Below are 12392 nucleotides of genomic sequence, written 5' to 3' on the forward strand. Positions count from 1 at the left end.
TCTGGAGAGCAGGAGCCCTCCATCCTCCCCCTGGCACACTGTGAGCGTGTGCTGAGCATCTTACAGTATGGTTTCTGTTCCCCTCTAAATGGCTGCTTTGATCTGATTCCCAGGGATTCCCAGTTGGAGCCTGAGGTCCAAACTCCCCAGTCTCAGGTGGAAAATCCCCCACAGTCTGGGCCCTGCCCAAGCCCTGGTGGGTGACCACATCTCCTGATTTATCTGAGTCAGTCTCTATTTCCCTGGCATGGCCCTGGTTTCTGCCTGCAGTATTGGTGTATTAATAGTGTCCCTTTTCATTCTCAAAACTGTTCTGTTTAAATAATGAATACTGCAGTGGCCCTAGCTTTTAGCCCACCACTCCCCTAGGATCTCACCTTGAGGCTGTTCCTTGTGCCTGGAATGATCAGCTCCCTCCCCAACCCCAGGCATATACCAACTTTCCCGCCAAAATCCTCCTGTGTATGTCCTGTTTCCTGTATACTCAGGAAACCTTCTCTCATTATCTTGTGTCCCCTGACCTGGCTCTCCATAGTTAGGCATGTTTTTGATAGCCCTTGGCACGTACTGTCCTGTATTGTAGTCGCTGGTATAGATGCCTCATTTCTCTTATTAGATGAGAAGCTCTTAGGAAGAGCCAAGGAATTTACCATTTTTATCTTCTACATAGAGCCTAACACGGTGCCTTATGCATGGTAGACATTTCTTATAATTTCTTAACTGTGTTACTTAAGATAGTCACATCTCGGGTCTCAGTTCCAACTGAGTCAGTGAACTAAATCACCCTCTATCAGTCAGGGTCTAACCAGGAAGACAAAAACTATTTTCAAGCATTCAGTGTGGGATTGTGTGGGTGATTGAGCCACCAGGTCACCCAGAGATGAGCATCAGCAGGAAGCCATCATTCCCTAGGCTGCTCAGTCAAAGGGAGGTGGCGGGACTACTAGTTCTGGGTCACAGGACAGAAGCTGGAACCCTGGTGGGCCCGTCCTGTGAGACCTGGAGCTACTGAAGAGGACAGAAGGGATGTCCTTTTAGAAATACTACCTGAGGGGAGCCTGGGTGGCTCAGTTGGTTAAGCGTCTACCTTTGGCTCAGGTCATGATCCCAGGGTCATGGGATAGAGCCCTGGGTGGGGCTCTCTGCTCAGCAGGAAGACTGCTTCTCCCTCTCCCTCTGCCTGCTGCTTCTCCTGCTTGTGCTCTCTCTCTCTCTCTGTCAAAAAAATCAATAAAATCTGAAAGAAAGAAAGAAAGAAAGAAAGAAAGAAAGAAAGAAAGAAAGAAAGAAAGACCACCCGAGGGTGACTTTTCCCATCCTCCCCCTCTCCAATCTCCTGCTGCCCTGTAATCAAATATAGCAGGAAGCCAGTGGTCCTGGGAACCGGGGATCCAGGGGCGGCACAGCTCCAAGTCCCCTTTCAGTCTTCAGACTTGTGGTTCAATAAATGCATCGGAGAAATGAGTGAACAGGTAAATGTATGCAGAAACTCCTCATCAGTTCTGAGGTGTATCTAGCTCGTAGAAAGTATGATCAAGAAGTTCCGTGTGTTCCTAGAATTAGAATTCTCCCATTTCTTCAACAAACATAGCTTTGGGGCACGAAAAAACCCAAGCCTTTCTTATTCCTTTAGTTATCCTGAATAATTCAATCAATCAAACTGATAGTAGCAGTTAGGCAAGTAACAAGATATGGACACTTAGTGTAAGAAAATACTTTGACCTTCACCTGGTGCTGTGACGGGGGCAAGGACATGGATGTCATCATGTAAGTATTTATTGAGCCTTGTGCTCTCCCTCCCCTCTGCTGCAGGCAAGGCTCAGAAAATCTGCAGGGTGGGGAGGTAATGGGAGGGGGGCTTCAGAGGCCTCCCACCCCCCCACCCCCCCACCCGAATTCCTGGCTGCCCCAGGGAAGACAACTGCAGACATTTTGTTCCCAGGTCTTGTTTCCCTCCACTGGAAAGTGGAGAGCATAGTAAAATAGAACAATACCTGAAACCCAGGGAGGATTTCCTGTCTTACCTCCAGCCAATCGCTTGAGCTTTGTCTCTCACGAACACTGTCCTCAGGGTGTCTGGTCAGATTGCAGGGTTTGTTTCAGCAATTTTAATCTTGGTTGGGAGAGTTTTCTGGGGAGCAGGGGAATGACCTCCAGGAGACAAAAGGGAGAAGAGAAGCAACCTGAGCCGGGGAAATCCACTTTTCAGTCTGCACGGGAGTAAGTCATTCTATTTTATTTGTCAGTGGAATGGTGAGTGAATAGATGTATGAAGGAATGAATGTGCAAATCCAACACCCCGAGGGGGCAGTAATGGTGGGGGTTGTAGGGATTTCATTTATTTATTTTTTTAATTTATTTTTAATTTATTTTATTTTAATTTTTGGGGGGGTTGTAAGGATTTCAAAGAATACCAGGTCTGATAGGTCTGTTTTGCTGGTAGCTAGAGAAAAAAATTGATTCCTTGTCTTCTTTTTGCACCTGTTACATTCTATTCCTCAACCCCCTATTTTCATATTCTTATTTGCCCTGTTCTAGTTCTCACTCGCATTTATAATCCTTGTTCCCAAAGCACAAAACCATCCTATGATCTTTTGTGCAAGATCTCTAGAAAATCTAAGGTTAGCACCCCCCTCCCACTCCTGTATTGATTGATCGAGCCTTCTCCAGCCCCAAATTACATCGTGTAGACCCATGTACCGAGCATTAAATGAGAATCTTTAGGGGGTGGGACCCAGACATAGGTCTTCTTCCTCTTTGTAAATCAGGAAACTGAGGCCCAAAGAGATGAAGTCATCTGCCTAAGACAGCACCTAAATGATTATACTGAGCAACGTGTCAGCCCTGCATTCTGTTGCCCATTTTCCAGAGTGCAAGGGCACTTCTCTGCCAGGTGTTTTGTTGTGAGAGAATTTCTGAGAGCATTTTAAAGCTTCCCTTGGTGAATAGCTTTAATTAGTGGTTTTCAAAGTGTGGTCCAGGGAACCCTAGGGTGCCTAATGACCTTTCGGAGGATCTGCAAAATCAAAACTATTATCACAGAAGTACTGAAACATTATTTGTCTTTTTCACTGTGTTGACATATGTAGTGATGATAAAAAGCAATGGATGGTAAAACTGTTGGTGGCTTAGCATGAATCTAGGCAGTGGTCCCAAATTATACTAGTTGTCATAGAATTGTTCACTGTTATGCAGCCATAGTTAAAAATCAAAACATTTTACTTGATAATGTTTCTGATGCATCAGTAAAAACTGCTAATTTCATTAAATCTTGATGAAGCACTTTTACTGCCTTGTAAGGAAATGGGAAATGGGAAATATGCCCATCCATCTCTGGTGGATTTCCTTGAGATGATAGTCGTCTTGAGAGAAAGCATATATATTATTGTTTAAGTTACAAGCTGAACTAGCCACTTTTTCATGAAGTACAATTTTTTTACTTGAAAGAACAATGGACAAACGATGATCATCCAACCTTGGATATTTGGTGAATATTGTCTTGGAAATAAGCAAAGTAGGCCTGCCACTTCAAGGAAAACTTACAGTATCTGGTGCTAGTGATAAAAATCCAAACTTTTAAAAAAGGTACAAACTTCCAGTTATAAAATAAGTAAGTCTGGGATGTAATGTACAGCATGGTGACCATAGTTACTAATGTTGTATCATGTATTTGAAGGTTGCTAAGGGAGTAGATCTTAAAAGTTCTCATTATAAGAAAAAGAAATTTGTAACTCACTACAACATTAGTGAGTGATGTTAACTAGATCTATTGCAGTGATCCTTTCACAACATATACAAATATTGAATCCTTATGTCATATACCTGAAACTAATGCAATGCTATATGTCAATTATACCTCAATTTAAAAAAAATCCAAGCTTTCAAGTTATCATTGCAGTCCCTTCTCTGAACTAAGGACTTCCACTTTCTTCAGATATTCTTTCTGCTTTTTTATTCTCCCTCGGGGACCCCCTTTATGTATATGTTTTGAGCTCACTGGTATCCCACACACACAGGTCTCTGAGAGTCTGTCCACTTTTCTCCATTCTTTTTTCTTTCTATTCTGAAGACTAGATAGATGCAATCAATCATCTGCAAGTTCATCAACTTTGTCTGCTCACCTCTGCTCTTGAGCCCTCTAGTAAATTTTTTCATGTCAATTATTATACTTTTTAACTTCAAAATTTCTATATAGTTCTTATTTATAGCCTCTGTGTCTTTATTAAGACACTCTTCTCACATTTTCCTTTAGTTCTTTAGACATAGCTTCTTTTACTTCTGTGAACACACTTAAAATAGCTAATTTAAAGTCTTTAGCAATTCCAGGGATGGTTTCTACTGACTACTTTCCTTGCCCCCAACCCCCATGTATGGGCCATGCTTTAATCTTTCTTTGCATGTCTCTAATTGTTTTGCAAAAACTGGACATTTTAAACATATAATGTGGCGACTCTGGAAAGCAGATTCTCTCCCTTTCACAGTGCTTGTTGGTGTTTGTTTAGTGACTTTTCTGAACTAATTCTTTAAAACCAGTATTCCTTATTGTTTGTGGTCACTGAAATCTCTGCTCAGTTAGCTTAGTAGTTGACTCATGACTAGACAGAGATTTCCTTAGATGCCTGGAACCAGTAAGTCTCTCAGTTTTTGTTGAAAGGCTCTGTGCACATGTTGGGACATGCCTTCAACACTCAGCCAAGCAGTAGACAACTCTGTCTTAGCTTTCATTTCCTGCTAGCACAGAGCCTTCAGGTCAGTTAGAGTTGAGTGCTTACTGTCTTCTTAAGTCTTTCCTGAGCATGCATACAGCCCTGGACATGCTAAGCCACACACATGTGCATAGCCTACTAGATTCCCAGAAACATGTTGGAGCTTTTCAATGCCCCCTGTGGGCACCTCATTCCCTATCTTTCCCTCTTAATCTTTTTGGTTAGCCCGTTGTTTGTCTCACCAGTGATCCAGTGCCTCAGGCAGCTGTGATGTGAAACAGTTGCCTCTGAATTTTTACCTGACAAATGTCTCAGGAAAAAGGTTGTTCACTCTAGTTGAACTCTGAATCAGAACACATAAAGACAGTCTTGTGAGTATGATTTTTCAGGGAGCCACCAGAGAGGTCGGATAACAATTCACTGAGAATGGGGCTTTGGAGCTGCTCCAACCCTGTTCTGCCCCTTCTGGTGGCTGCCAGACCCCTGACTTCTGCCATGATTGTGAACACTTGGTTTACATGGAGGTGGGGATGAGGGATTGGACTAGGGAAAGTTTAAATACCAGAAAATTTGCTATTTTCCTTGCGATTCCGTTATTTTTCTTGAATAAATCTTCAGATTTGTCTTTGGTTAATTTTCAGAATTCTGAAAAAGTTGATCCTGGCAAATTTTGTCAGTGTTCTCATTGCTTTTATGGAGGAGAAAATTTCCAGAAGTTTTAATTCTGCCATTACAGATGTCCCTCACCCTTCCACTGCTACCAAGCAACTTAGCACAGAATTGACTTATGTTGTTATGATTAATTAATATTTGTATTATTTCCCTAACTAGAAATTTCAAAAACTTGTATCCTTCATCAGAAGCTTAACAGTTTCCCAAATTATTTTGGAACCAACAGTAGGAATATTAATGCATGTGATTTAAAAAAGGTATTATTTAGAAGATCTCATGAACCAAGTTCCTCCAGATGAACAAATACATGATGTTACAAAATCATATATGGGTAAAGATGCATGTAAAATGTAGTCTAAACCAATGGATTTTATGTAACTAGTTGATAGGGGTTCAGATTCCACATTGCAACCACTCTTTGTATAGTTACAAAGAAGATGATCTATAATCATATGAAAAGACTATTAAAATACTCTTTCTTTTCCAACTTCATATCTGTGTGAGGCCAGATTTTCTCAATATACTTCAACCAAGCCTTATCGTATTACAATACAGAAGCAGGTTAAAAAAAAAAAAGACCAGCTGTCTTTTATTAAGCCAGATAGTAGCTGTGTGAAAAAAATGTAAAGCAGGGGCACCTGGGTGGCTCAGTGGTTAAGCCTCTGCCTTTGGCTCAGGTCATGATCCCGAGGTCCTAGGATAGAGTCCTGGGATCAAGAGCTTCTCCCTCTGCCTAGTCTCTGCTTCTCTTTGAATGTCTCTCATGAATACATAAATAAAATCTAAAAAAAAAAAAAAGTAAAACAATGTTACTCTTGTGAAATTTTACTTTGTTTAGGGAAAATATGGGTATTTTAGCGTAAATATATGCTATTTATGCTAATATGTAATGGGCTTATTTTTGTTATTTTAAAACGAACAAAAGTTTTCAATTTTTCTCAGCTTTAATTTTAATATGGTAAATATTGAAAGATGTAACCCACATAAACAAAGTTCTTGGGAGTCCTCAATTGTTTTTGAGAGCATAAAGGGGTCCTGCTGCCAAAATATTTAAGAACCTCTGATTTAGACCAACCCAGGGGGTTCAAGCCTAGAAGAAGCCCCATCCACTTAAGGTCACATGTACGTCTTTTTCTTTAATATGGAAATGATTAATTTAGAAAGAATGTAGAGCATTCCAGCAAGACTTTCACAGCGAGGCAGAGGAATGCTGCTGCTTCCTTCAGCCAAAAGGAAAGATATGCAAGCAGGGAACGCAATTAATTGTTCAGGGAATTTCTTCCGGGATGCTTTTGCATTCCTGTCAAATCACTGTGGGGCACACAGGTCACTCTGCCAGCATCTTGCAGATTCGAAAGCCCAAGCCTACTGACATCGTTTCAGCTGCCACCACTGGAGTCTCCTCTTTGAGCTTCTCTTGTTCTTCCAGTTTCCACTGAACAACTTAGCACAGAGCAGACCTACAAGGTTCTCACAGAGATTCAGATTGTTTCCCCCAGTAGATTGTTAGTCATTTTAGGGCTGGACATGACATGGCACACATCTCCTTGACTCTCGCTCAGCACTCAACCTGACACTGGGCACCAGAACAAACTCTTCATGAGTGTGTCAGTTGACCAATGAAGATAAAGACTTAGGACAGAAACACTTTATTTGCAAAAATGATCTCTCTACATTTGTCGCTTCCTTTTTCTGAATGTGAATTTTCTAACATGACACACTGAGCTTGACCTCAGAGAAGAAGGCTCTGGTTTCCTAGCCTAGCACCACCACTTACCAGCTTTGTCACTTCAGGGAAATCAATCAACCCCTTTGTGTCTCCACTTGGACGCAGGGAGCAGCATAGCACATTGTTTACTAGAGGGGATGGTCAACAAGCACAGTACTCCTGGCCAGATTTTCTCCCTCTCTTCTTTAAGATATTTAGAGATAATGATCAAGGACATGTCAACCACAAACCATAAGTCTCTGAAAAGAGGTCATTAGCTAGTGAGAAGAATCATACTTAATTTACTTCTTAGAGGTCAGTTATGCTTTTTCTCTCTAGTAGATTTAGGATGATTTGTAAATCTTCTATCACCTGAAACACATACCCCATAAAATCATACATTACTAAATCATAACATTCTCCCATTTGCTTATTTATTTAACCCATTATTTTCTCCATATTTTTCTAAAATTTGTTTGGTTTTACCCTCTTTGGTTCTTGAGAACTATTTCTGTTCTCTGCCTTTGTTAATTTCTCGCCTGGTCTCTTGGCCTCTCCAGCTTATTTTCCTCGCTTCCTTTCTGTTCTTTCCACACAAGTCTTGGCAGGTGGTTTCTCTGGCATAGGGATTTGGTCTGGATAAATCAGGAAATCACAATTATTTGGGGTTTCCCAGTAACCCATGGTATTGTTTTATGCTCTTTCTAAGTTCCTAACTGAGGCTAGGTCTCCAAGGACTAATGGAAAAGAGGCAAGCAGGCAGTGGCATGGGCCATGTGAAGCTCAAACAAAGGCCTCTTTGTCTTCATTCAGCTTTAATTCAGCTCAATTGAGGAGACCTACATGTAAGTAATGAGGATGAGGATGAGGATGTCTCCAAGGGCAGGCCAAGGACAACTTATAGCAGAATGTGTGTGTGTGTGTGTCTTTTATTTTATTTTTTTAAATTTATTTATGATAGTCACACAGACACAGAGAGAGAGGCAAAGACATAGGCAGAAGGAGAATCAGGCTCCATGCACCGGGAGCCCGACGCGGGATTCGATGCCGGGTCTCCAGGATCGCGCCCTGGGCCAAAGGCAGGTGCCAAACTGCTGCGCCACCCAGGGATCCCCTTTTTTTTTTAAGATTTATTTATTTATTTAAGAGAGAGCCTGCAAGAGTGGGTGAGTGGGGTTAGGGGGAGGGAAGAGTGATGGGTAGAGGGAGAGAGAGAGAGAAGCAGACCCCTGCTGAGCGTAGAGCCTGACACACAGCTCCATCCCACCACCCTGAGATCACAACTGGAGCGAAACCAAGAGTCAGGCCCCCCTGTTTGGGACCTTTAAAAACAGATTCTCAGGCCTTTTACCCGTGGATTCTGATTCAAAAATTTTAGTTTCTTGATGATTCTTCTGCACACTTCTTGAAAACCAGAGGTAATCTGGTCTTAGCACTCTCATATCTTTTTTTTTTTCTAAGATTGTATTTATTTATTCATCAGAGACACAGAGATAGAGGCAGAGACACAGGCAGAGGGAGAAGCAGACTCCCTGCAGGGAGCCCAATCCAGGATTCGATCCCAGGACCCCAGGATCACACCCTGAGCCAAAGGCAGAGGCTCAACTGCTGAGCCAGCCAGGTGTCCTCCTCCCCCCCTTTAAAATTGAGTTATATTTGACATGCAACACTGTGCATGTTTTAAGGTGTACAACATATTGATCTGATGCATTTATATTGCAGTCTGATTGCCACAGTAGTGTTAGCTAATATCTCTATCATATCACATAATTATCATTTCCACATTCTTATGTGACATAAGGTTTCTGTTTTGCAAAGCCCCTTCACATTGATTTTTCTCATTGGAACTTCAGAATAACATTGTGAAGCAGATAGGAGGGGCAGACACTGTTTCCTCTAGAAAGTGACCCTAAATTTCATCTCCCCATGCTGTTGGCCAAGGCAAATCGAACATGGGCTGTGGCCAGCCTCAGCCACTCCTGGGTGGCTCCTGCTTGCGAATCAGATTATAAAAAACTAAGATATTAACAAAATTGGAATTAGTCTATTATTTTTGAAAATGAGGCGTATCTGAGCAGGCATCTGACGATTGAGGGCTTACGAGCACATGTGAGCTTGGGGAGACAGAGCGATGCTTTCAGTGAGAAGAGAGAGAACAAGAAAGACTGTGTGCCACTGAGGGCCTGACACTAATCCTTCCAGGTTATGTATTTGTGCACATTTTGTTCAGATCAGTCAATAAATATCTAAACATCACCTCTAATTCTGGCTAGACCCACAGCTGCTGCTTTCTGAAAAGTGCTTTTTGACTTAAGAGCTGGATAATGCATCGGGTGAGACCAGCAATGTTATAGCTACACTGAGGTCAAATGAGATAAATGAGTGCAAATTATAAAGCAAGTGTAATGGGTTTTTATTAGGATTGCAGAGCCTGGAGACAAGCCCTAGTGGGAAAGGTCAGCGAAGCCAGTCAGGCTGGAGGCTACCCGGAGCTCCAGTCAATAAAGGGAGCCCTGGGTGGCGCAGCGGTTTGGCGCCTGCCTTTGGCCCAGGGCGTGATCCCGGAGACCCGGGATCGAATCCCACGTCAGGCTCCCGGTGCATGGAGCCTGCTTCTCCCTCTGCCTGTGTCTCTGCCTCGATCTCTCTCTCTGTGTGACTATCATAAATAAATAAAAATTTATAAAAAAATAAAATAAAATAAAGGGAGGAGCCACGGGAGCACTGTCTCTCCTGGTGGAGGGAGAGCAGGCTCAGCATGATCCAGGATTCAGTTTCTTCCCTGTTGGGCCAAAGCCGAGCACCTGGCTCCGTCTGTGTAAGTCAGGATGGCATGTGGACCTGGGTTTCCAGCTAGAGGGGCACACGGGGTGAGGTTTAGACTTCAGAGTCATGCAAAATTAAGAGAAATGGCACTATCCTCCATACACATAATCCCGGCGTGATACCTTGACACCCTCCTGGCAAGAGCCAGGCCTTCCTAGCATGGGCTTCCACAGAGTTATTGCTCATGCTGCTCCCACTGCATGAAGTAGGATTCTTCAGTCCTTCGTGTACAATGACTCACTCCAGAAAATTGTGTTTTTCTCAAATTCCCATAGCATAAAAAGGACTTAAAAGGAGAGATGAAGAAACCAGATTATAAGATGTCTCCCCATTCATCTGAATAATTCTCAAGCATTTTTCAAGTTGGGGTAAGATGGTGGAAAGTTTTAAGGGAAAATGCTGAGCTTCCTGGATTCTCAGCTCGAGGGCAGCTGGAGCCCAGGGGCTGGTTGCCTCTGACCACAAGCCCCCTTCCAGGGAGACCACAGAAGATCTCCTGGAGGGTGCAGCTAAAACCATGGTCGTTTTCTGTATGCCATGACGTGACAAATGTTGGCACGTCCATCATCCAAAACATGGCAAACTTACCTGTGTGTTCTCTTCATCCTAGCTGTACCCCTGATGACGCTGCCGTGTATCAGATCTCTGCTAAAAACTGTTCTGGAATGATTTGCTGCTCTGCTTCTGTTGAAGTCAGGTGCTCAGCAGAGAACTCGCAGCTCTCTCTTAACCTGAAAGATGGCAGGGGCCCAGGTTGGCCACCTGCAACAGAGGCGTGTGCGCAGGGCAAGACAAATCAACTGGGGGAGGAAGAACCTCCTTGTGAGGGCGAAGAGTATGTCTCGGCAGGTAGTCCCGTGTCTGCTGACTCCCCCTCCTCCAAATTCAGCCCCTCGTGCTCCCTCCAGTTATTGGCCAACAGTGACACTAATGCATCCAGGTCTGAAAATCCCTTGGATGTTACGGGAACGAGGCCAATGGAAGAGGCGCCTGGTCCGGATGACACAGAGGAAGTTGCAGTTGGGTTGCTTTTTTCTGATTCAAGTACAATCCCCACTAAACAAAATGTGTGTTACCCCAGGACAGCGCATTCCGAAGTATCGAGGCTAAGGGATGGTGCCTCAGGCAGTGATGGCCTTAAGGAGGAAGTCTCAGACTCTGGTCATCCGGATCCTAAAGCGCAGAAGTACATCAGCTTCAGCCTGCCACTGTCAGAGGCGACCGCATCCGCTTGCCCAGGTGACAGGGACACGATCAACCAGCAAGGCAGCCCACAGGTGTCCAGCGAAGACTCTGACAGTGACTATGAACTTTGCCCAGAGATAACCCTAACCTGCACCGAGGAGTTTTCAGATGATGACCTAGAGTATCTGGAATGTTCCGACGTTATGACGGATTACTCTAATGCAGTCTGGCAAAGGAACCTGCAGGGCTCTGAGCATGTTTTTTTATTAGAAAGCGATGACGAAGAGATGGAATTCGGTGCGTGTTGCCTGGGTGGGTGTGAGCATCTCCTCAGTGAAATGGGTTGTGGGCCTCGGGTGTCAGATGACACGGGGCCTATGGATGCCACCACTGGCTTCTGTGGTTATCACTCACAATCCCAAGAAGTGGGGGTGAGGAGCAGCCAAGCCTCCACCCACAGTCCCTCATCCCTGCAAACGGGGATGATTCTGACTTGGGGGCCTCACCGAGACACGACATCTACGGTGACAGACCAGGGGAGACATAAACCACCCACTGCTTCTGGGGCCGCTGAAAATGATTATCCAGGAATTCGAGGAGAAACCAGAGACAGCCACCAAGCAGGAGAGGAATTCCCCAGTGACAATCTGCTAAACATGGATAAAGCAGTGATAGAGACGGCGATGAAGCGCTTGTCTGGTGAGTTAGAGAAGCCAGGGGTGAGCCAGTGGATGGAGATCGCAGCAGACAAAAAGGAAGGGGATGGGGGGTCACTGACCAAGACGGGCTCTGAGAAACCCCCCAGGGTGAGGCGGCCAGGTGTGAGAGGAAAACCCAAAAAGCTGAGCCCCAACCTAAAAGAGAGTGCAACAGAAGGCACCCTTAATCTCCTCTATCCCAAAGAACCTGTTAAGCACCCACTAACCCAGAGTGATAAAAGAGCCGGTCTTCGTGCCAAAGCAGAAGCTGCTGATTGGAATTCCCAGTTCCCTGCAGGAGAAGGTGCTGTTCCAGCGCCAGCAGACCAAGGAGCAAAAACCCTGCAAACTCCACTGGGCTCAGGCCCCCAAGGAGCGAACTCAGACTTCCAGGGGGAAGGAGTGCCGGTCCATAGGCTGTTTGAAACAAGCGGAGTTCCAGGCTGGAGTGCTCTTCCTCAGGTAAGACTCCTCTCTTTAAAAATTGCTAGATGAAAGGTATTTGTGTGTGTGTGTGTGCGTGTGTGTGTGTGTTTCCCTTCCCTTCATATTCCTGATCACTCTACCACAGTGTAAATCAAAAGAAGTCTCCCAGTA

The 12392-nt window shown here is 44.2% G+C and overlaps 1 protein-coding gene and 1 long non-coding RNA gene across 12 annotated transcripts in view; one reads left to right on the forward strand and one right to left on the reverse strand.

Moving 5' to 3' along the window:
- Nucleotides 1-12392, forward strand: part of ALPK2 (alpha kinase 2) — a 142390-nt gene that overhangs the window by 57947 nt on the left and 72051 nt on the right. For 8 of the 9 annotated variants that reach the window (XM_038525904.1, XM_038525899.1, XM_038525900.1 and 5 more), the window contains one exon: nucleotides 10523-12257. In XM_038525904.1, coding sequence (XP_038381832.1) covers nucleotides 10523-12257 — 1735 coding nt within the window. Of the gene's footprint in view, nucleotides 1-2092; nucleotides 2221-10522; nucleotides 12258-12392 lie in introns of those variants that run through there. The other variant, XM_038525903.1, reaches the window with a different exon arrangement.
- The window catches only part of LOC102151902, a 42094-nt gene that overhangs the window by 9733 nt on the left and 19969 nt on the right, over nucleotides 1-12392 (reverse strand). For 2 of the 3 annotated variants that reach the window (XR_005353437.1, XR_005353439.1), the window contains exons 1-2: nucleotides 10501-12355; nucleotides 2025-2151 (exon numbers count right to left, since the gene is read on the reverse strand). This is a non-coding gene — a long non-coding RNA (uncharacterized LOC102151902). Of the gene's footprint in view, nucleotides 1-2024; nucleotides 2152-10500; nucleotides 12356-12392 lie in introns of those variants that run through there. The other variant, XR_005353438.1, reaches the window with a different exon arrangement.

Source organism: Canis lupus, chromosome 1 (assembly GCF_011100685.1).
Source record: "Canis lupus familiaris isolate Mischka breed German Shepherd chromosome 1, alternate assembly UU_Cfam_GSD_1.0, whole genome shotgun sequence".
Classification (NCBI taxonomy): Eukaryota; Metazoa; Chordata; class Mammalia; order Carnivora; family Canidae; genus Canis; species Canis lupus.